This window comes from Penicillium chrysogenum (assembly GCF_028827035.1).
Source record: "Penicillium chrysogenum strain IBT 35668 chromosome Unknown utg000002l_segment0_segment0, whole genome shotgun sequence".
In the NCBI taxonomy this organism is placed as follows: domain Eukaryota; kingdom Fungi; phylum Ascomycota; class Eurotiomycetes; order Eurotiales; family Aspergillaceae; genus Penicillium; species Penicillium chrysogenum.
Window position 1 is genome coordinate 4,576,912 of NW_026622750.1, and position 24,055 is coordinate 4,600,966.

General features: G+C 46.6%; 5 protein-coding genes across 5 annotated transcripts; 2 read left to right on the forward strand and 3 right to left on the reverse strand.

Annotated features, from left to right (window-relative positions):
* Positions 1-163: 163 nt before the first annotated feature.
* N7489_004989 (uncharacterized protein) lies at positions 164-918 on the forward strand (the record flags this gene model as incomplete). The annotated part of the gene is made up of 2 exons (XM_056710741.1): positions 164-436; positions 499-918. 2 exons carry the CDS (start codon positions 164-166, stop codon positions 916-918), a joined length of 693 nt encoding a protein of 230 aa, XP_056569162.1.
* A 6,576-nt stretch (positions 919-7,494) lies between these two features.
* On the forward strand, positions 7,495-9,632 carry N7489_004990 (uncharacterized protein; the record flags this gene model as incomplete). Its single annotated transcript, XM_056710742.1, has 3 exons — positions 7,495-8,138; positions 8,193-9,265; positions 9,319-9,632. 3 exons carry the CDS (start codon positions 7,495-7,497, stop codon positions 9,630-9,632), a joined length of 2,031 nt encoding a protein of 676 aa, XP_056569163.1.
* Positions 9,633-11,962: 2,330 nt separating this feature from the next.
* N7489_004991 (uncharacterized protein) lies at positions 11,963-13,572 on the reverse strand (the record flags this gene model as incomplete). Its single annotated transcript, XM_056710743.1, has 2 exons — positions 11,963-13,441; positions 13,492-13,572. The coding sequence occupies 2 exons, from the start codon at positions 13,570-13,572 to the stop codon at positions 11,963-11,965; spliced, it is 1,560 nt and encodes a 519-aa protein (XP_056569164.1).
* Positions 13,573-15,285: 1,713 nt separating this feature from the next.
* On the reverse strand, positions 15,286-17,870 carry N7489_004992 (Pfs, NB-ARC and TPR domain protein; the record flags this gene model as incomplete). Its single annotated transcript, XM_056710744.1, has 7 exons — positions 15,286-15,682; positions 15,756-15,808; positions 15,857-16,122; positions 16,173-16,784; positions 16,882-17,142; positions 17,233-17,776; positions 17,832-17,870. 7 exons carry the CDS (start codon positions 17,868-17,870, stop codon positions 15,286-15,288), a joined length of 2,172 nt encoding a protein of 723 aa, XP_056569165.1.
* Positions 17,871-18,512: 642 nt separating this feature from the next.
* Positions 18,513-19,743, reverse strand: N7489_004993 (uncharacterized protein; the record flags this gene model as incomplete). The annotated part of the gene is made up of 4 exons (XM_056710745.1): positions 18,513-18,867; positions 18,948-19,384; positions 19,541-19,569; positions 19,719-19,743. The coding sequence occupies 4 exons, from the start codon at positions 19,741-19,743 to the stop codon at positions 18,513-18,515; spliced, it is 846 nt and encodes a 281-aa protein (XP_056569166.1).
* Positions 19,744-24,055: the final 4,312 nt, after the last annotated feature.

A 24,055-nucleotide genomic window follows, 5' to 3' on the forward strand; every position in this document is an offset into this window, starting at 1 on the left:
GCCAGGACACTATGTCTGTGTCTGATGGCATTCCGCTCACTCGCACGTGGTCAAGAATAGAGAAATTCTACACGTCCAGAGATTCCTATTTGGAAGACCAGATCTGATCACACTCGCTCTCACATTCCTACAGCGGAGCTTCAGCAAACCCTTCTTCACTCCGATGGCACTGTTCTGGAGTATACAAGTCCAGATCCCGGTTCGGCTTATGAAACGTCATCCCCACCGGATTTTCCACAATCAGCAGCTCGTCGACTGTCCACTAGGTCTTCAGCCAGTTGTGCACCGTCGGGTGTACAGCATCGGTCTCAGTCGCCGGACTCATCAGGCTCAGATCCTAACCAAGCAACAAGCCGGAAACGGGGATTCAGTCAAGTTACATCCTCCCCATCTGTCCAACAAGCAGGTCGTCAACGGCACCTGGGGAACCACCAAGGTAACCAGGCCCAAGATCGCGATGCGAAATTCTGCACCCAACGTTGTTTACTCGGATTACAGTCTAGAGGTGTTCTAGACGACTGTTGTCCGAATGTGATGCGCCGTCGTCGAAGCAAAGACGATCTTCATCATCCGATTACCTCAGAAGATTTGGTGCGCTTACTAAAGGCACAACTGGACGAAAACATTGACAGATGCACACCCCTTGGAGGTTGCGGGGCTTACGGTGCGCCGGTCAACGACGTTGTCCATGAGATTTGGAATGTGATGTCCAATAGAGTCGGCCGGGGTGACGAGGTCGGATTTTGCACGATCTCGCAGGACGACCGCAAAGTGTACAATGGCCGAACTGAGACTAGCAAGGGCCAGCCAAGTGATGGTAAGGGAAATAATGACAAGACACATTCGTATCATGGTGGCGGCAGTCTCCGGAGACATTTTGTGTCCGCAAGAGCAGATTTAGTGGGCGTGAAAAGGTGAGGCAGGTGTCGCTCAAGGGAATAGTTGAGCAAAGTAAAGATTGGGACGCAAAAGGATGAAGCAGGTCATTATCCCCGGGTACTATAAGGTTATATGTGCTAGGTGATCTTCACACAAATGCTGCCTCTACGAAGAATGACCCAGCTGATACCGAGCCACGCCATATACCATTTAAGTACCTGGTGTCTTAGTGGCACTCCACGGAGGCTTTTACTAGATAAGTATGTTTCAAATTGAAGCACTATTCCTATGCTCAAAGGCCGATGGCCTCTACAGAAGTGCCTGATCTCTCAGTACGGATCCTCGGAAATCACCGTTTGTTCCCAGGATTTACTTTCCTGCTACTATATTATTAATCTCCTTAATATGTGTCGTGATTGCGCATAAATTTTCAAGTTTGGACGGACACCGACGAAATATTTCTGATACCGACGTAGTTTGCCTTGGTCTATTTGCAATACATCACTCCGCTGTACTCGAGGAAACTGCGGTTTGCTGTTGATTCAAAATCTACCCAATCCCCAGAAAGATGTAGTCACCTCTTTCTATATCTTTTGTTGAGCTTGTGTTTAACGGCCAGTGTAGGATGCGTCTCTCAGCCATGACAAAACCGTCACTGTAGGTGAACCAACGCGGCCGATTAGGAAATGAGTTTCGAGTGAGAGATTTAACAAAGTCTCACTATTGGCAAAGGAACAACATGGCTCACCTGGATATCTTCCATGGGCAGAAAGCAATGGTGTTTTTAAGTTCAACGTTGATGTCAACGTTGATTCAACGTATTCACACCATTCACCACTCGTACATCGCCAAAGGTGCTGGAATGAGAACACTCAAAAGGTACTATCATATCGGCACAATACCAGCGGATTATGATCAAAAAACCTATAGCGGTCAGAGCTCCTGGTAGCACAAAACAAACTTTTGACCAGTCGGATCCATTATCGTGGCTGCGCGGCGCGGCTGAATCATGGCCCTCTAACAACCCCCAAGGCGTCAGAGATGCAATTCCCTTCCGCACGTTCCTGCTCATGGCCAAATATAAACTGGCAGCCATGTTGCTCCTGGGAATATGCTTCAAATCAATTGGTGGCTCGAGCACCATGTGGATACGGCAACTGGATTAAAACATCCTTGATTCGATCATTGGAGTACGTACCACTATTGTGGCCACATATTGGCATCCATAGTCCTCCTTAGGAGTCGGGGCTGATAATAATAACCCGGAAAATCTTGACTGTGGATATGGTGGGCATGACCACTTCAGTCCCAAACATTTAAAATGTCATAATTGTCCCACGGTCGATGCTCTCTTGTCCTTCTTTTGCTCCAATAACTTGCCAGTACAACACCATCACCAGAGAAGCCGATCAATCATGGATCACAACCTATCACAGGTTACAAAGAAGTCCAATACCCCAGACACAGAAGGTCACAGTGGACGTACATGCCAAACTGGTATCGTTATTTTAGATCCCCTTCTCGAGGAATCCATCGGCTAACATACCTATTTCATGAAGGCAATGAATCGGCTGGAAACTTCCGTCGTGTCGATGGTCTATTCGTCTACGGGAATTGCGGCCACACAAGCCAGGTTTTACAACTGCCTGGTGACCAGTCCACTGGCTCTGTAGCCACAGAGGCAGTTACTTCAGTTGGTACCTCTCTTGCTGGCTCAATGGCCTCTACGTTGTCTCCAAGCGTCATAAAGGCTGAAAGCCAAGACCTGCCCCTCCTGGACGCGAAAAAGAGAGCAGCCGAATCCTCAACCCTCTCACGAAAGCGACGCCGACAGTCATACTCCACCTCTCAAATACCGGGCCGCTCACAACTGGTGCATCGAAAGAGTCCCCCAAGCAATATTAAAATCAGTTGAAAAATGGTCAACGATACAATTCAATACCTACAAACGCTATCCGACCGCATCTTGATCTCCGACGCCATTCCCCCAAGGGAGTGGGCCACTATGCATCTCGCCACCCAATTGCTACAGAGCAGGTACGAAGAGATCATTGTGAGAAAAGAGATGGAACCAGACGCTGTCTCCGATTTTGACTCCCCACCAACACAGCCAGAAGAGAAGTGCCAGAAGTGTGCTGCTGCGGACGAGGAGCGGCTGTATGACTGAGAAGCTCCTTGTTCTTCTAATCTTGCTGTCTGTGTTTTGATATCATAACTGGTCCTTGAAAATTGAGGAGCAAGTATAGTGTTATATAACCAAGGATCGGTATTTGAGAGCCCGTTAAGCTTCAAATCTATCAGTCCATTACCAAGGGACTTTCAGGTGCGAAGACGGGTCGAACGATTACGTGTGTGATGTTAGTTCACCCGACAAGCAAAAAGATACATGTAAAAACCAGCTAAATCTTGCTCTCCACTCAATGCATTAGAGATTAGAGAAATCAGGCAGCTTGTACCAGACAAATCGGGGATGATGAAGAATTAGCATTTTCGCAAGTCGAATTGCCTCGAATATCAAAACCAGTCACTCTTTACATTATTCAACCCGCTTCCCTCGTAGTGTTGCAAGGGCTCTGTGCTCTACAAAAATTGAAATACATCTGTGCTATTCCGTTAATCAGCTCGTGACTGCTGGTCCTGATAACTCGGCGGTTTGGCAGTCAATTTGAGACTAAGTGTCAGCATATTAATTCAAGTGACTCATTATGGCATCACTTGTAGACTCTATTAGACTCTAGTATTGGTAAGACAGGTAAAGCTAGAACGCCCAGACCCAAATCAGCAGTGCCAGTATTCGTCGGCGAATTGTGTGAGAGCGACTCGCCGTGCTGAAAGGCGAGCTTCCAAGTCAAGTCAAAGGCATACCTAACCATAATCAAGTCCACCGGATTTCTCTCCCGTTATCTGGCGATATGATCGTTCTAGCTTTGAATAGACTCTAATCGTATATAAGTGGAACTCTTGTGCGCAACGCAATAATTACTGGCAAGTTTGCTATTTCATGAGCTTACCAATTACTGTAATAACCATACCATGCCTGATCCGATGCGCTCGTTGACTCATAAGCGAAACAGGAGGTCGCCTTTGCAAATAAGCTGACGCAGACTCTGGTTTGTTTGATAGCTTCCGTCTTTTTATTTTTGGCGCGTTGTCAGTCATAGGAAACCCAAAGGGTAACAAGATCCTGAGGAAGCTGAGTTATGCTGAGCAGTGCGGTCATGTGTCGATTCGTATGGAATCCTTAATTAGCTCGAGACTCATGTTCATGGTGGCTGAACAGCTCATTGTCAGTTGTAAAATGATACGCGTGCCGTTAACAGTTTGTATGTAAGCGCTGTGGCTCATCGGCCTCATCTTACGACAGTCAGTCGAAGCTGCTATCTCCTCTCATTGCCGAGAGTCCAATCCTTAACACTGCGCTTACAATATAAATGGAATTCCACTTTCTCTCTTCATTGCTGCACATATTGACTCCGAGAAAACACATTTCTCTCGTCATGTCAACTAACCCATCCAAAGAAAACATGATATGTGACCTTGGCACTATCAAAGCTCAATCTCAGCTCCCCATCTCGACGTCAACCCCCATCACCTGCGAAAGTCAGACGGCGGCCAACACGAAACCAACCAGACCTCGCCGCCGCAGCAGATCGAAGGTTGTCACGGGGCTTCCCAAGAGCCTTTGTCTGCCCCGCTTGTGTGGTCTTGAAAACATTGCTTCCGTCTTGATCGTAAGGCAGGAGTCGCCGTGGGATACCTATCGGAAAGTCATTACGTATGAGATCGCTGGCAAAGTTACAATTGCCACACGCCGCACCCGTCCGTCTCGCATGGTAGCCATCCGGACCTATCGGAAAGAAAATGCTCGAAAATTAATCTACAGATTTGGACGTCTTGAACACAGGAACGTTCTCTCCTTACACGAATGCTACATTCATGAAGATCTCGCGTCCTTCTTGATCACTCTCGCGCATGTTGTTGCTTTTCCATCTGTTTATCCCAGCGAGGCAGAATTGGGATCGATTATATGCCAGGTTTGTCCATCATGGCCCTATCGATGGAGTTGTCCTGACATTCTAGATCCTCGACGGTGCCCGCTATTTAGCTTTATCTGGTCTTGCGCATCAATCTCTGGCCTGTGACGATATATTACTTGGTATTGACGGGATCATCAAGATAGGTTTGTTGGCGGCCCCGTCCTTGCATTATCTGACTAACATTTCACAGCGTGTTTGGACCTTTGTGTAGATTGTACACCAGATCAATCCAAAGCTGCATATATTGCGGCCCTTACGTTGATTACGATGCGGCTCATGCAGAAATGTGACAAAGATGAAGGCATTGTTGGCGTGAATGATTTGGAGCGATGGCCAATCGATTCCGCTGCTGTGGGATTTCTGTCCGCTACCGAGACGGCAGGAACAATCAAGTCTCTGAGAAATGTAAGTTCTCCTAGCAAGCTATCGCATTTCGCTAATTCCCAGTAGCAACCCCTCTTGGCGGCGAAGCACCGCCCAAGCGATGATCTGGTCGTTCTGGCAAGAGCAGCTCTGCTCTCTACTAGTGTGAATTGCACTTACAATTCCGAATCCAAGAACTGTTAACGGGCCAAGATATGGCGCCCATTTCCGTGGACATTTCATAAGTTTTCGTCATGGTCGTACGGCTACATCAATATTCAATAATTCACACGTCTCCTGCAGTCCCCTTTTGTTATTTGGGTACCATGTTTCTCTCACGACTTAAGTTTTTCTTGGTTATACTGAAAGGTGTCTAGCTACTATTGTGCTCAAGTTTTACTGCTATAGAGTTAAGATCACGTTACTGGTGCGGAATTAAAGGCTGACATTGATTATCGTGGCCCTTTGGTGACGTTCGCAATCTTTGGAAACCTGAGTCATAAGGATCTCATGCATTAATCTAAGTCTCAAGCACGCTTCGAAAGGGCTCGTGATCACTCTACTAAAGAGGACCTAGCTCTTCAAAATGAGCTTTGAGATCGCAACAGTACTAAATTGCCGAATTTCCAGAGGAGAAGGGTTTTAAACATCAAAAACGCAAGAAACAGAACAAATATAATGAACAAAATAATGCGAATGCCCCACTGTACGTATGTCGCTCGTATACTTCAACTGCAGGGTGAATACTGGGAAACGAAAACAACTGGTACGCAATGGCATTCACAGTGAATACTACGTCTTCGGCCTTTGTATCGGCTTTCGATACCCGACGGCCACGGAAGAAAATGTTACCCGTTATCGAATATGCAAGAAAAGTAATTAGTACCAATTTGTGTGCCTCCGCACTCCTCTCACCTCTTGCAATCTCTCGATATCGGCTGTTTTACGGTGTCGAAACGATCTTATTGTCAGCTGGTTGAAATGAAAAAGCGGAACGAAATCAACAAATATTGAACAAAGTGAACCTCTTTAATTGACAAAAGACATACTATGTCGAACTACAAGCATGAGTTTTCAGTCCATTTCCCAACGATCGCCTCGGCCCCCGGCAATGACAAATATTCACAGTTGTAATACCGATCCTTGCTCTAAATTCCGTGGAAGCTTTCTGCAAACATTGCAGACAAGAATAATCCCTTAGCGATCTAGTTCGGCAGCTCTTCGCTACCTAGGCGTCTATTGCGGATTCGGTCACTCAGGACCTCTGATTGATCAGGTCATATCATAAGTGATGAATCTCTCAAGACTTGGCTCGCCCCTTCTGGCATGTCTGCAGCTTAGCCTCACTTTGCTTTGTTGCTACTATTGCGATATCCGTGGCGATGTAATCAAAGACCGCTAATTGATAACAGCCGTTCAGTTCTTATTGAGTACAATAGTACCTGATAATCCGTAGCTCCTTTGTTTTATACCCTCATAATCTAATACGTTAGGTGACTAAATGGGCTGGCTATGCGAGGAAGACAGACAATATACCAAAGATGAAGATATTTTCAGACGGCACTGTATACAGCCACGGACAGATGGAAAAATGATTCTATATGCCTTCGGATTGCATATCACACCTTAAAAGCCTATTTGGCGAATCAACAGGACCACCAAGATGTTAAATGTCTCGTCTAGTCTCGTTGACGGAAGACTTTAGCGACCGGAGGTATGCAGCCAAGGGATATTTGCCGACGGGAAAAGGTATGTTCTGAAAAGGTCTTCTAAGCCTACCGATAAATTGCCTAGTGCGTCAAAACTTTGAACGTTATACGTAGCTATACTGATAATTCCTCAAAAAGGAAAGAGCGGTAGCAGTATCGTGAGTGACTGACGCTTAGAGTACGACTCTAGCTCTAAAGAGTGGGCTCATCCCACATACCTTAGCCCCTTAATTTGATTTCTATTGGTTGCAGTATAAGTCCGACATAATTGTTTCGAAGAATACTGACGTAGACGAGTAATCCTAGCTTAGGTTCGGCCAATTCCACAGCATATTGGAATTTCCATCCTTCCGAATGCGGCGCAAAAGTTGGCTCGCTCCTAGATGTTGCGAGATCTGCTGGATTTAGCTCTGCCTTAGAATCTCCTTCTTTCCCTTTTCTTTTATTCTATCCTACTTCTTACTTTTTTTGCGTTTTCCAGCGCCACCACTATTAACCTATTAATCATGCGCAAACCAGATGACGAGTTCATTAATCAGTTTTGGGAGAAGTATGGGGATCTTTTCTTGAGCTGCCAAGGCGAAAAGGAAACGGGAGGTGTCCAGTTCGATGTGAGCGATCCAGTGCTCCCTGTTAGCTATGTCAAAGGATATGAGCCTATTGACACTGCACCCACAGACGAGGCAAACACTGGTCAAACATCGGGGCGAGAAAGCGGCTACTCAAAACATCACAGTTTTCATGCAACCGATTCATCCTCTCCGATGAGTGATGTCAAAAAGCGCGAGACAATTCACGATCGCAATTTATCAAGGCCAAGCGGGGTCTTTTACAATAACGAAGGAGACATTCCCTCTCCGTTGATTCAGTGGAACGCAAATATTTCGCCCATTCTTGATAAACAAGTCCGATCCATTCCGCAAAGTTTTTGGAATGCGTTCGATTGCGTCACTCCTTTGGCTGAGCCTCAAGGTTGCCTACATGGCAATACTCATTTTGAGCAGGTGGATGCTATATCGACGACTCTCGTTCATCATGATTTTAAATACGCCGCGCTAGATGGAGTTGACCAAGACATTTTCACCTGTTGCAGTAAACAATCAGACCCAATATTTGACTTGGCCACACCCAAGGCACAGGTCAACGAAAAGTATGCCTAGGTTTAACGCACACTACATTTATTGTTTGCTAATATTCTTCATAGGTTCCGTTATAATGTGACACTCCAAGCACCGACGGCAATGCGCCAGCATGGCAACGAAAAGCCTGTAACATACCTCAATATGGGTCAACCATACAGGCTCACGGTGGCAGACTCTACCCCACCCCAAAGAAAAGCTGGAGCCTTTGAATATAGAACATTTGTGCATGTGTCTTTCGAGGGGGAGGACCAGAGGTCAAACCCTGTTGCATCATGGCAATTATGGAAAGAAAGCCGTGGCCTGAAGGAAGCCCATGAGCGGAAAGGGAAGGTTTTAGCTGTCAAATTCATCCATCCTTCCCAGGGCGATGCCAGAAATCAGGGGCAGTGCCAGGTACAGATGGGAAGGTCTTCTGTAAATGGATTTTGTGTCACTTGGACAGCTGATCCAACTGCGAACGTCTACGAGGCGGCTATTGTGCTGAAATTCCACTTTGTGTCGACCGACTTCACCCGCTCAAAGGGGGTTAAAGGAGTACCAGTCAGGCTGTGTGCAAAAACGGAAATGTTAGGATCGGACGACGGAAACAGGGCCATGATGAACGAGCCGGAAATGTGCTACTCTGTGGTGAAGCTATTTAGAGACCACGGTGCCGAACGGAAAGCATGGAATGACAAGATACGCATGGAGAAAAGGGTTGAAAAGCTCAACAACAAAATTATCCACCGGGAGGCGAATTCGAACTTTGCCAGACGATGTGACAACAACAGCGCGATAAACGGTGAACGGTTTGATATTCCACCGCAAAAGAAGCGCAAACCGTCTATAACCCCTCGCGAAAGCCCTACGTCAGATGAAGTCCTCCGCGCTGAGCTGGCTACAACAGCTGAGGCCCTTTCATCCTCACGTCCAGTGACTGTACTTGGTCTTCGCGGTAACATGAAGGATGGGCTCCTGGAAGATCAACAGAGTACAGGTGCTATACCCTTGGCGCCTGAAGGAGCGGCTCACTTATTTAATATTGCCGACGTACAAGTGGACTCCCATAGCTCTGGTTGCCAAGAGCGTCCGCCAAAAGACCTGGCTGGGACCTCAGGGAGTTCTCCACCTCCTGCAAATCATTCTCCCAAGTCTGGTTAGTACCACAGAAAAGCAAATTCTTTCTTCATTTTTGCTAATATTTCGCAGTTGCATGCTTCTATGTCCTGTTCACTCAAGGCGGCAAGCAGCCTCAGGGCACCTATTACGCAATATACCTTGCGGGTCGCACTTTTCTCAATCTGAAGATCGAACTTGCGGGGAAACTGCAGATCGACCCTTGCCTTATCACTCGTATCATCTGGGCCAATAGCATAGGCTTAAAGGTCGTGGTTGATGACGATGTGGTCCTACAACTTCCCGAGGGACAGATCATGATTGCAAGTATTCTTGAACTCTTACACAAAGAAACAGCTCCTTCGAGCGCAAAGCGATCAGAGGTGGAGGTAGAGCTCGTGTTTTAGTTACTCTTTAATTTCCAATATAGGTCCACACTGGAAGAGGTATGCTGGGGAACTTCTAACAGGTTTGCATGTTTTATTATTCTCCTAGCGCAGCATTGCCAGCGAGCTTTCCAATTGATATGAATGACTCGGATAAAAAGGTCTCTACCGGTTGTCAATGGCTATTTTGTGCTTATAGCATTAGTAAACTACGATATGGATCTTGGCCCTAAACACTCTCTGGTATGAATCCTCTGGCATACCGACACCGCCTCCCTGTCTCGCCGGCGACCCTGATGATCTGCGACAGGATCTTCTTAGCAAGGTCGGCCCTGCAGGACATGAAGGTCAAGGGTCTTCCTTGATCGAATGTCTTTTCTACCCTAATCTCGACAGTCTCTCTGGTCCCAGGTGGACAGGTCCCCAGATCCTCTGTCTAACTCTCCTCAGCCTAGCGGCATTTTCCTCTACATGCCGGCGCTCCTTTTCCCTAACGAGGTGCATTGGATAGAATTTGGATTTGCGCGGTTTGAACAGAGAGCTGGTGAGACTGTAGCAGAGGATCTTGTCTTCCTCCCGCGGCTCGAAACGGCCCTAGGAAATCTCTGTCGGGTACGCGGACAGTTGCTACACACGGCCTCCAAGCATGCTGTTGGTGCAACATGCACTAGCTGTTGATTGTCCCTATGGCTTCGCCTAAAGCCTCTACAGTGATATTCGAAATCAGTTATATCTGCAATCTATCTCTCTTAGCTTCCCGGGCTACGCCTCAAGCGCACTAGTCCGTACGAAGATATCATTCCGCTAGCCTTGCATCTTCCAAAATATCCCGACGTGTCGACATAAGTTACTGTAATCTCATCTCTTAGCACCTTGTCCTTTTCAGCTGGACAGATTTCCCCCTTTTTTCTGATTTTGCCTAGGTGTATGGCGAACGTATTGGCAAATTCACGATGGTAAAATTCTCTAACTAACTAATAACAACAATGGTCCGTTTTTGACAGTCTGGTCGGACACATAATTAGTAAGCAAATTGCATAGTCTAAATCACATGATTCAATGGTATTGGACTCGGTAATCCATGTAATCAGTCTGTTTTCTGACAGATTTTACAAATCGACAGCACGGGATCCTCGATCTTCAGTGAGTTGTCTTCCAACAACTTCTATCCTACCATTAGTACTATTCCATCCTACTTGCTTCTACAACGATTTCTCCGAAGCATATCTTTAACACCCGCCTCTTGCCTATTTCAACTTTATTCTCATGTCTGATTATCTGCCTACAATCCCCTAGCTGTGTCTGAACCCATTTTATGGAAGGTAAGCTCACGGAACCGTCGTTGCCATATCGTTTTGTCAAGGCAATCTTCCTTTCTTTTCTTCACGAGATGCAATTCCCTCAGAACAAGATATTTCTAATCTCCTCGGCTTTTTGACTGTTGTTTCGCTGGTCAGGCAATGGCGCTAATTCCTAAATTATCGGTAAGGCCGACACTATTCTATTACGACAACATATGAAAATACGCAACGCAACAATCGTTATATCTCACCATGCCTACATTCACATTCGACTCTAGTGTGAGCTGCCTTTTAACCCAGTGTGCTGCGGAAGCCTATACTCGCGCCATGCAGGCCCATACCCTGCCTCCTTGACTCACAGTTTGCTTGTCTAGATTAAATGAAATGAACGAAGCAGGGGGGCTTTATCGTCATCAATATTGAAGACAGTTGAAAGCTCATCCTGCGCCTTGTGCTGGGGAGGGTTGGAAGGGGGATTCGGAGCAGGAGCACCAGGACAGATGTGTGCCGCACTACCGGTTTTAATCTACCTGTCGCAGACAGAGCATCGCTTAGCCATGTTTGTTTGAAGTGGGAGGAAGATTTGGACGGCTGGGACTGGAGTATTGTCGGGTTCGCGAGAATGTAGATGGTAACAAAGGTAACAAAGCGTGTCGACAAAAGAGGGTCGCCATTTTACTAGTGCGCCCGAGGAATATTCAGCACCCCCATCTGCCTGATGATCCTAAGGCTCTCAACGACCTTACTAAGCTCATCCCCTATTTATTCTGCACTTTCTATAGTATATAAAAATCACACTCTCAAGTACTCAATTGGCTATGCCCGTACTAGTCCGTACTGTAACGACCACGTTCCGGCTGGCTCACATACATAGTACCTCCCAGCCAACCTAGGCACCGATATTGACATAACACAAGACAAATCTCACAGATGCTAGGCAGCTCCCAACCTTGGCGATGTGCTCGCTTACTTTGTCCCCGGATTAGTTAGCTGCCGCCACTTTTATAGGGGTACCCGGAGTCAACTATTGTGGAAGTATTTTAGAAGATGCTAGTAATTCATTGTCTCGTCTTCCCATTCATCGCCACCATGCTTCGAGTGCGACACGTATTGGGGCCTCCGATACCGTAGCTTAACTTTGGATTCCTCGGCTCGAATGTTCACGTTGACCAAGTAGGCCCGAGAAGCTTTTGGAATGATATCCCCCGGCTTCACTGCAGTTGACTCCACATCAATCAGTCTCTTCAAGGCCACAGTTGTCGCACATAGCCAGTAGCCATCACCTGGTCGCCTGTGCATTATAGAACACAGGTCACGACGGACCTGCCAATCGCGACATTTGGCCGCAGACCATAGAAGCGCAGGCAAAATAGAGAACCTGTGATTGAACGGCGAAGATTCGACGTCACTTGAGCCCGAACCTGGGCCTGCTAGAAATTGCACAAGTCTTGTGATATTCTGGAACTGCTCCAGGTGATCATCGTAAGCCATCTCATCTGGCTTTTGGCTTTTGGCGACAGCAAGCTTGATCTCGATGATATCGATCCATAACGAGAGGAATTTGAGTGAATCGCAGTCCCTTGGCGCGAGACTATCCAATTCGATGAGGGAGGCCGTGGGACGACTTCTACAGAGCCGAAGCTTAATCGAGACTGCTGCCGCGTCGCGGCCGGTAGAGCTTGCTGGTCCAATATCAAACCCGTAGATAGTGCGATCCAGTACCAAACCCGAGACGAGGGTTGCAAATTCTTGGACACGGTCCATCTGATCAATACCAGAATAGATATGCGGGGTAATCTTTGATAGAGCGGCTGTAGTGTTCGGGAATATCTGATATTCTCTATAGAGTGGCTTGGCATCCTCGACAAATAACTCGGAATGAGAGCAGAAGAACCAGTGGACGTGCATTTGGACAAAAGCCTGTTCCAGAGCCAGGCCAGTAGCATCTTTATCATCCTGAACATCCCATTCTTTGAAAAGTTTATAACCGGAGGTAAGGTGAGTGCGAGCAGAATAGAGATCTCCCTGGAATAGAGCAAGGACGGTAAAAATTAGACAAGTGACTAGCACTACTTGCCTATGGGTGCGGGTTAAGCCGTGCGAAGATAGAATCTCCCGGGCGAGGCTTTCTCGAAGGCAAGCAATGGCTTTTGCAGAATGATGAAGAGTCAGACGGGGATCCCGATCTTCTTTATGGCTCGTTGGAATCCGTTCCAACTGGGTATGCCATGCACTTATAGCAATCATAGCATGACGTACAGCAGGATAATTCTCGCACATTTGGAAAACCAACCCGTGCCAGAATGAGTTTTGGAAGTAATGCGAAAATCGTACCGCTGTGCGATTGTGGTAGAAATCCAGATACCATCGCCCATTCCAGTCAACGTCAATCTGGCAGGTACTGGACAAAGGCAGAGGAACTGCAGTAATTGATGGCGGGGCTTTCGAGCGATATCGGATTTGCAGAGCTACATTGTTCTGATTGTTGGCAGAGTCTCTGGCATTGGATTCACGCCACTCGCGCGTCCTCTTATCAACGAGTTTTTTATAACCACCGCATTCCCTGCCTGCGCTCGTACACCTGAGACAAGCGGGATGCGTTTCGTCACATTTCTTATGTCGTATCCTGCATAGCGTTTAGCTGGAGCGTGAGTACACATCTTTGGGGAACTCACTTGCACGTTCTACATCCTGAGCGCGATTTTGAGTGGTGTGATCTTATTCGCGTTGAGTAGTCGTTATACATTCTGCTTGAAAGCGACGGTAGGATATATCAAATCCACCTGTGCATCAAATAGCTCCTTGGTTGGAGCTGGTCCAGGATTTCGAGTGATGAGGACGTATTCAGGATTAGCAGTATAGAAGGTCTCGGTTGATCGCAGCCCGCCGTTCTCCGAGCATTTCGGTGGACAATTGCGAAACGCGTCGTTCTAGCTAGTGGATATAAGTCACTGCTTGAACTGTCTGTTACCGAATAGATAGTCAACTGACATCTCGCCAGGGTTTTCTTTGGTTACTACGTTTGACTTGTTTGCATTACCACGCTCAGGGGCGTGCTCATTTCTACTCAGTTAGCAAAATCAGCACTGAGCACTAAAACTGAAAGGGAAAGCGAAGAAGTGGCCGAAGAAATGAAGTACATAGGTAAACTAATATAAATAAATAAATATAAATAAATATATTTATATTTATATTTATTTATATTTATATAGGTTTGTTTAATTAAAAACAAATTTGCTAAATCGTTTAAAGTCTCACCGTGGTGTCGTTAGATCAATATCTTTACAGTTATAGATTCGCATCTCTAACCAATTCATCAACTTCAACATTCGATCTACGACCAGACCAGAATATATCTACGCATGAAAAGTCTAAATCTCCGCATTAGCGCTTAGCAACAAGTTCTAATCTGAATGCCGAATTCGGGCGGACTAGTAAGGGGATCTCCTACCTATGGCACCTTTACCGCTTAGATCATCGGCTGATTCTTCTAGAGAGGCTGTCTGACTGCATTCTGTTGATGAATAATGAAACAAGGCGTTTTAGTTAAAGCGAATATAGTAAGCATGCAATAAATACAGCAAGTATATAGCAGATACCTAAGTAGTTTAGAAGGGGCGGCAGTACTACTAATAAGAAGTGCCAGATTCTTATGATGGGCCCGATGGCGGTAGTAGACTGCCGTACCTATGAGTCATTGAGCAATATTTGTCGAAATCAGCCTTTTAGCTGGCGAAGACCTCACCATGAATCTGCGACAGGTTTTGCACTGTTTGCTGAACTCGAAGCTCGATCTCAACCTTCTCAATAGATTGCCGCTTTAACTGTAAAGAGAAGTTCTACAGTGCCGACCGCTACCGCCTTCTATATCGAACAACACATATAAGCTCTTTTGTACCCTAATCACATGATACGCTAATCCATATTTGATTAAGTTATATTTCAATGTCTGTTTCAAGCGTGGATGGTATCACTCGGAACAAGTAAATTACCAACTTGGGTATCTGTACATTTAGTAGTACAGATCTAAAACATACCAGGCCAACCATTAAACGGGTATCATCTACCGCACGGGACTTTGAGTAAATTAATCGTGTCTTTCGTGCATTGTCCGTCCACAGGATAGGTATATTCAGGCGTCGGTTTACCAATGATTTCGCCGTAGCCTTCTTTACGTTGACGCTGTGATATTATGATTCTGTTTATGTCATACAGAAGATAAACTGCAGTGATGTTGCCATTTTTCCGAATTGCATTACAGGCATGCAATTCTTGCAGTCTTATTATTTAAACAATCTAGCAAATTTCTTAATAGCCCGACGTGCCGTACTTGCCTTGAGATGTGCGACCTTCTCATTGTTTGGCCGTGCTCGCTAGTACATCTCCTCTGCTTCTTTCAGCTTCCCTTGATCAAAGTAGAGAATGCCAAGATTGTTGACTGTGTTTAGAATGGATGTATGATCTGGGCCGAGGGCCTTCTCATAACCTACCAGTGCTCGCTGGAACATCTCCTCTGCCTCTTTCAGCTTCCCTTGATCAGAGTAGAGATTGCCAAGTCCATGGAATCCTCCCAAAATGGAAAAATTGTCGGCAGAGTATTGTCTATTGCGTACGGCAATCGCGTGTGGAATAAGCCGTCGCTCTAGCTTCATATAATCGCGTTCACTTGCATTAGGGACCGAGTATCCAACACATACGAGTGCTAGTTCATCAGACTGGAGGGAGTCCACGCTTTTATCTGTGCTGCTATGTGGACGCACCAATCCTGTACTACAGGATGCATCGCATAGCTTCCCTTTTGTTGCTTTGTGTAAACAAGAGAGAATTCTATCAAGGGCCTCACGCAATCTCTAAACTCAAGTTAACTTGAGATGGCTCTTTCGAGCCAATCTGGAACTTCGGAGCTATTAGATGCATTTTCTAATGACTCGAACCAAATATCACGATTATCGAAGCGGGCAAGTAGCAGTAGAAGGTCTGCTGCCCTTGGGTCGCGCCTCTGGATTTCACATATGAGATCATCCATGTTTGTAGCATATTGCCTTGCTGGTACTGACGTCCAGGATTCGATTGCCGCTGTAGCTTAGACCAAGCTTCTTGGTAGTACTGCAAGTACTTAGTGATGCTGGTTCCAGTTTCCCGCATAAAAGCCCCGGCGATAACAATGGCCAAAGGTAGTCCATCCAGACGATCGGTAAGAGTAATGAGATCTGTATATATTAGTGTTATCTGTAACGTCTTTTTGGAAGTGGTTTAGTACCTGGATTGACATCAAATTTGCCGGTAGTGTTCCTTGCTGATAGACCACTGCTTTGCAAGAGTAATTCAACAGAGTTATGAGAGTCAAGCCTGTGAACTGGGAAAGTCTTCCCTAGCCCACTCAGAGTTTGAAGTCGAGAAGTGATAAGGATAGAGCCATGGTCTGCTTTGGGGAAAAATTCCACAATATCATATCCCATATCAGCAGCGCTATTAAACGGGGAGTATTGATCGATGTTGTCAAAAACGATCAGCCAGCGCGAGTTGCCCTCCAATGCTAGCCACCGTAGCATATGTCTGGCTCGTTGCTCTACCTCTCCTTCATCAGTCGCCTCCCTATCCCAACCCTGTCCTGGTAGTCGGTTTAAGGCAAAGCTTAACAATTGTAAGAGCGTATCTCGATCCTTGCCACTAAACCAGAAGATAGCCGTAAAATCATTCTTATGATCTCGCGCGAAGCGAATCGCTAGCTGTGTTTTTCCCATCCCACCAAGCCCATGAACGATTGCAACTTTCCGCGATGGCGAATTTGTTGGTTGGAGATACTGCCATAGATTATCTAGCTCGTCTTGTCGCCCCATAAATTCCTCAATCACAGGAACTGCGGTAAGGTCTAGGGGGATGTTAAAGCGGTGGACTACACACGGAAAGCTTGATTTAGTCATCAATTCAAATCAGATAAGGTGCCACAAATTTAGATTTAGACATACCAGAGTCTGCTAGAGTATCTCGTGCTGTTGGAGTAGTCTCAATCTGGTCGACTGGAACTATTAAAACAAGGTCCTTAGCATAGGCTGCTGCCACTGCTGCCGCATATCCTTGCCATTCCTTATTTTTATGTGAGTCAGCATAGTCGCAAATGCCCCGGATGACTAAGCAGGGAAAGTCATTCATAAGCCCGGCCGCTTCCATTTCCACACAGCACACTCCTAGCTCCTGAGCTAGCTGATCTCTCTGTTTGCCATCTTTCACTACTTGATTTCCAGATGCAATCAGTCCATAGTGAATTACCGATTATTCATGATCCCGAGAAGGCCGTAGAGTCAGTTTTGACTGATCACAATCGACGCACGTGGCTGATGCTCTATGGTCATATTCAGTTTGGTATAGGAAGTCGCCCTTGGTCGGTCGTGCAAAATTCGCAGCCGTCCGCGATTTTATTTTAGCTTGGACGTCGGATATGAATTCAAAGACTCGACTGTCTTCGGTGAAGTGGTGGGCTTGGAGTGTAGCGAGGGCAGTCAGCAGGACCTTAGGTGGCCGGTTCAGCATCCCTGTTCGCTGGAATTGACCACCACTTAACGCTTTGCCAAAATCGTATTGAATCACGCCTCCAGATGTGCCCGCTGGCTGGCTCACCACAATGTCGCCTAGTCGAATATCTGCGTTGCTGCTTGGTACTCCTCCACCGATACCGACCATTAGACCGAACCGGATAGGGTGGAAAGTTGAGAGCAACTGCATCGCTACTGTAGCAGCTGATACGTTTCCATAAGCACCGCTTGGTAAACAGGCAATAACGATGTTGTGGTCCCCAATATTTCCCAGAATGTACGTATTTTGGTCTGTCTGTCGGCGGCCGTGGTAGACTCGGGTATATGGAGTCTAACATCAGCTTTGCGGCTGCCTTCTCCAAGGGTAAAGCGCATATCCATCCGACCGTGTAATCGCCATGGGATAGAGAGGCCCTGGCTGCCATGATGGAAAAAAAAAGAACGTTTAGGTTTGAAGATCGAATAGGCTATAAATTTCTCTGAATATGGGACAAACAGATTCATTATACAGCCTGAGTTTGGGGAATGAAATGCTAGAGTTCAGGAGTGAAGAGCGGGGTTAAGAAGTGAGGCGAAGACAAAATGCTCTCACAACCAATCACTTTTGTGTAGTGGAGAGTGGAACTGTTGACAGATTGCCCTTTCAAGGGCTGCTATGTTTGCTCAATTTGCATCGAGCTTCCAGTCTAGGCGTCAAATTGTAGACTTGTATCTTCCATACTGGTATTTTAAACTTCTGGTATTGATTACCTTGTTCACTACAAAACGAATTATTTACGCGCTATTCTTGTTTGGATTAGCGTATCATGTGATTAGGGTTTGAAAGACAATCTCTCTGTTCCTGACATGGAAGGCGAACGCGGTCGCTACTGTAGGGTATCAAATTCAGCAAATTTGCAATGCCGTGGTGAGCTGGAGGCCCTAGTATGAGGCCATCATGTGAACGATTATACAAATTGATTGCTGAGAATCTCACACCCATAAGTTCCGAAATGTTGCTAGAGTTTGTCTTGCCATGGATATGACCAGCTGCCTAGTTAATATGCATGTAGGGAGGTATGAGTGGCTCATGTTCGCCAAAGGATAGGTATTGGGGATTCGCCCCCATGAAGGGCTTCATCGCGTTGCATACATTGGTGATCACTGGTCATTGCATTGATAGCATCAATAGGAAGCTGGTCTTCTTCCTCGGTATAGACTGGTTGTCCATTTCGCAAGCGACTGATCTCAGACAAGAGCTCTCCAATGACATTTCGGTGGTATTGCGTCCAAATCTCGTATGCTTCGGATTCACGAGTGATGCGTTTGAGTGCCAATCGTCCGTCCTGTAGTACGTGTTTCTTCCGATTCATGTCGATCGCTGCTGAGAATAATTCCTTCTCTCTGGACATTATTGAGGTCCACTCCACGTCGGAAAGAGCTCTTGGTATAGACTTCATCCAATCTGGTGAAACAATAAGATTGACGGCCGATCGAGTATCAAGGGTTCATTTTTCACTTACAACACCGAGTTTTCCTCTGCCATGAGTATTGTATATTCCAACATCTGCAGGCTTTCGCTGAATAGCCGCAGTTCCGTTACTTCGAAGATATCAAAGTTACCATAATCCGATTCGTGCAGATAGAGCGAGGACGAGTGATATTTCCACTCCTTGAATGTACCCAGAAACCTTTCACATGTATCTTGGGTGTTCGAAATTGCCGCCCGAAGATGAATGTGGACTTTGCAACTGAGTTTGATATCGCAAGAATATGTACCCTCTACCTCTGATGTAATTCTCTCCAATCGCTTTTCGACGGAAAGTAGTTGACGGCCAATTGTGCGCTCACTAGCTTGAATATTCTCTAATAGAGCATGAACGCCGTGCTGTGCAGCTTTAGCAACTTGGGCTGTAGTTGCACCAGTACTTGTCAAGTCGGGCATCATGCGTTTGGGTAACTGTAAGTAGAGAACTTGTTAGATGAATGTCACAATTAGTCAACATAGGCAGACTCACCATAGCAAAGAAGAGTAATTGCTGTTTCTGTCGTCAGATATAGTATTGTTGAAGGTTGTAAATGATAGAGATGGGTATTCTTTGTATTATATTTATACAACAGCATCTTTGGTATCCTTTGGTGCGTCTATAGTCAGCAACCTAAGGGTTTGTGGATTGGGTTGAGTCCCTAGGACGTCTAACTGGGTCTCTTGCGTAACAGGCTCTAGCTGGGCGCACGGCAGGCTCCTAGGAACAAAGTTCGTTCCAAAGGGCTATGAATATCTCACAACATACCTGAGGAGTGGAGGATGTGCGCCATGAGTGACCCCCACAGGATTTTCTAGAACACGGAGACTCCTTTCGTTTACTTCCTCGCGCGTCGTCTTCTAGAGTTAAGGTTCTCCCGGCTTAGGCGTAAGGGGCTTAAGGCTCGCATGATTGAACGTCCCGTATACATAGAGAGAGAGGGTGGTAGAGGTTCCAGGCTCCTGGGAAATGGTGATATGGCGAATAAGAAAAATATCTCAAACGATAGCTGTAATTATCAAGTTGGCTTCCGGAAATTTCAAAACTATTGCAGAGCCTGTGGCCAGCTACCAGGAGCACTATACCTGGAGCCTATAAATAAAATCCGATTGCTTATAGAAGTCGGGGCGCATGAGCTTATTGGCAAAGAAGCGGTACTCTTTCTCCACATTTGACGATCATCTCTGCTAGCCTCTGTGCCAGCATATGTTGGGGACCTCCAAGTAGACTGAACCAATACTCCTGGCTCCAGTGGTCCTTCAAATCCTGGTTAGGAAATGGCGGCACCGAGAAGACAAAGTATTCCCAGGAGCATCCATCGTAGAAGGAGAATGTTGACTGGGTGGCCAAATAGCAAGCTCCATTATGGCGCAATTAATTGCAGACATTTTACTACGATTGAGTATCACATTGAAATTCCAGTCCATTTTTGATGGGACGATGGGTGCCATCTAAAAAGTGGAGGGGTACACGTGATGGAGCTAGCGTGTTGCATTGTATCGACGTAGTTACTCAGGATGCTCACCCCAATTCCAGCTCAGACTCAGTGGGCGAATCAGGGCGCTCAGATGATGCTCAGTGAGCGGATCAGAGCGCTCAGGGGCATGCTCAAATCTACTCAGTGAGCAAAAAGCGGCAAGGTCTAAGCACTAAAACGGAAAGGGAAGGCCAAGAAATGGCAGATACCGTATCTCCACTCATTGTGTATGCCTCGCGCGTATCCCGACAAATGTGGCTAGAGCTCCCAGGAAATGAAAACCGCTTTTCAGGAACAAAATGAGGAGTGCTGGGAACTAGCTAAGTCACACCTCTTCTGCGCGGGCATGTACTGGCGAAAGAGCAAGATGAAAAACCTACTATATACTTTCTAAAACTTATATATATTATAATCACCCTACATGATCACAGATATCAGCTCAACATAATATCTTCTTCAGCTGATTACATGCAAACCTCGCGATTGACCCGAGACGCTTATATAATTACTTTTCCATCATGTCTCTGCAATCCTGCTCATCTATAATGGGTATTGGGCCAAGTATTGGGTGATCCCTTGCACCGTGAGCGGTGCATATGGGCAGGAGATGACGGGAATCATTGTCAAAACACTGTGCCGCTTGACTCCCGGATAAATGGAGTATTGTGCTTCCAGCTGCTTCAGGGCCCTCTGTTAGTGTATCCACTAGCGCAGGAATTTTCCTCAGCTGCAAAAGCAGTTACTTTGCTTTGAGTGCAGACGTCATCGCTGTCGGGCAAAAGTGTGGGTCACCCGATTTTTGCATCTGTTGGATCAAGCCAAAGATGTCACGGTTCACTCGGAGCCTCATGATTCTGCTCTACTGGTACATCAATGGCCAAGCAGCATGTCCCACAATGTCGCCACAGCCGTTTACCCCAATGAGTTTTTTCAAAACCGGAGGCCGCCTGGTGAAGAAGCCAAACTACGACATACCCCTAGGTGCATTTAGGTTGGCCCGAGCCGTGAATATCGAAGATCCGGACATTCTCCAGACGACAAGCGGCTTCAATTGTGCAGTTGTTACATGCATCCGGTACAAACGATGCAATTCACGAATATCGAAAGTTTGTTACTCGTCCACGCAGTGCGGTCTCTCAACTTCCCTCACGAACGAGTTTCGCACGGAATGGCCACCTGAAGGCTCTTTGTTCTCGCACGACGACCCGACAGGTTGTGGAACTAGAAAGAGTTTAGTTTCAGTCTGCTTTGTGAATGTTCGCGGTAGTGGGTCCAAACTAATCGAGGTGCCTCGTCCCATTTTTATGATCTGTTAGCTTCATTTGGGGCGCCCCTGGGGATGGGGCAGCTGATCGTCGTGTGCTTTCTAAGTTAGAAGCGGCGGTAGGTATCTCTGGGAGAGGCTTTGATTGACTGGTACCGAGGAAGAATATTTGAATTCGTGAAGCTTTCGCTCAAGCCTCTGAAATCTCGAAGAACAAGTTTACCTCATATCTCACAGTCAAAGTGCTCGTGGTGCGTGGGAGGACAGCAGTTTGAGGAGATCGTTGGGATCTGGGAAATAACAATAATGCCCGGAGGCCTATCCAAAACAAAATAATATGATAACACTCATCGAACCTTTTGGTGCAGTCACTAAGGATTGGTAGCCTAGAAGAGCTAGTGAAAACTACTTTTGGTAGGTCCGTACCACAATGCGAGATTCGCGGTTACCAACGTCAATTGGTATCGATATTAAGCTCAAAGGCGGTATATCTGTTTCCTTCGTTCCAAATGATTTGCAGTCAAATTAATGTCACGGTTAAGTTTCAACGAGGTCTACTTGATGTCTAATATTAAACGCGTCACAAGTACACTTGCAAACTACCTTCAGTAGGTCGGGTAACGATTTTTCAACGTTTACTATTTCTCCCTTTTCGTATATCGATGGGTGATTCGTGAGCAGCCGGTAAGATCGAGTATCAACAGCTGAGCTAACTGTTCACTGGCCTTTCGAGAGTGCGTTCGATCCTAGGTGAAGAAGCACTGATAGAAGTAACAGTAGCCTCGCGTGAATTGTCAGCTATAAATGCGCCTCAATCGTAATTTCAGATCCAATTCATCTTGATGACCAAAATGGACCATCCCACTTCGCCTTCCCCCATTGATCGGCCGGCCAAGAGACAGTGCCGAGTATCCCAAGCTCCAGAAGATGAACCCAAGTTGGAAAATCAACCACAGCAAGTCACAAACGGCTCAACCATCGAACCCAAGGTCGGTCATATCCCCCACGGCAGGGAATGAAAACCCCACTAATACTGAATAGATCCCAGTGAGAACACGCGGTACCCTTACGGCGGAGTTCATGAAAGTAGTAAACCTCAATGACTCCCTCGCTAGACCAGCCCTCAAATTGCTCGACTTGTATTTTTGCCTATGGGAATGCTACGTCGTCAAATCGGCACAGAAAATACGACTCGAGGAGGAGCAGCGACAGCTTCAAGCGTCAAATGACATGCTAGCAAGCGATAGCGATATCCTTCTACAGCTCTGCAATGTGCAAGCGTCAGTATTGTGGGAGCGCAAACAAGCGGTTCAGGCTCTTTGTAATGGCGTTGTTTCAGCCTTAGAAGCGAGCGATCTTCAAGCCTAGTCCGTCGATGAGCCTGGGCCTTGATAGAGACTCCATGTGGTAGAGCGTTTACGACAAGGAGAATGGTATTGAGATTTTCCGCTATCTATTGGCGTTGTCCCTAAGGATAGATAAGGCCTATACTGTTAGTGAACTTTCGTTGGGTTGGTGACGGGGGCCAACGGTGCACGCTGTTGATACATTCAACGCATTCGGTAACTTAGCATATGGTTATAAATTCCCCTAGTTTGTCCTCATTCTGTGTAATAAGAGAGGAATAAAAACTGCTCAGTCTCCAGCTTTCCATCCCTCCCAACCCACGTTAAATCGCTGCTTTACACACCTCCATATTTCCCTACAGCGTTCGACGGCCAGTCATATACCAGAAATGAACGGATTGAACGAGAATGCTCTATACCCGTTTCTTTGATGGGAGTTTGCGCTATTGTTACTAGACCACCATTTGGATCTCGACCTTCACGCTATCTGGCATGGATCTTCTGACATACCGACACCACCCCCTGTCTGGCTACTGATCCCAATGATCTGTGGCAGGATTCTTTTGGCAACGACGACCCTGCTGAATACGAAACTCAAGAGCCTTCCTCGATCGAATGCCTTTTCTACCCCAATCTCGACAGTCTGTCCGGGTTCAAATGGACAGGTCCAGATCCTCTGTCCAACTCTACTCGGGCTAGCGACATTTTCCTCCGCACGTCAGCGCTCCTTTTCCCTAAAGAGGTGCACTGGATAGAATTTCGATTTGTGCGATTTGACCGGGTATCTGGTGAGACTATAGGAGAGGACCTGTACTTCCTGCCGCGGGTTGAAACGGCGCTGGGGAATCTCTGTAGGATACGCAGACGGCTACTAGACACAATCACCTGGCATGCTGTCCGTGCAACAGGGACTAGCTTCCGACTGTCCCTTTGGCCTCGTACGGAATCTCTACCATATTCGAGCTCCTCGACACATTCTCCGCTGGCTGCGCTGCCCCCGACGCTATCCCTGGAGCCA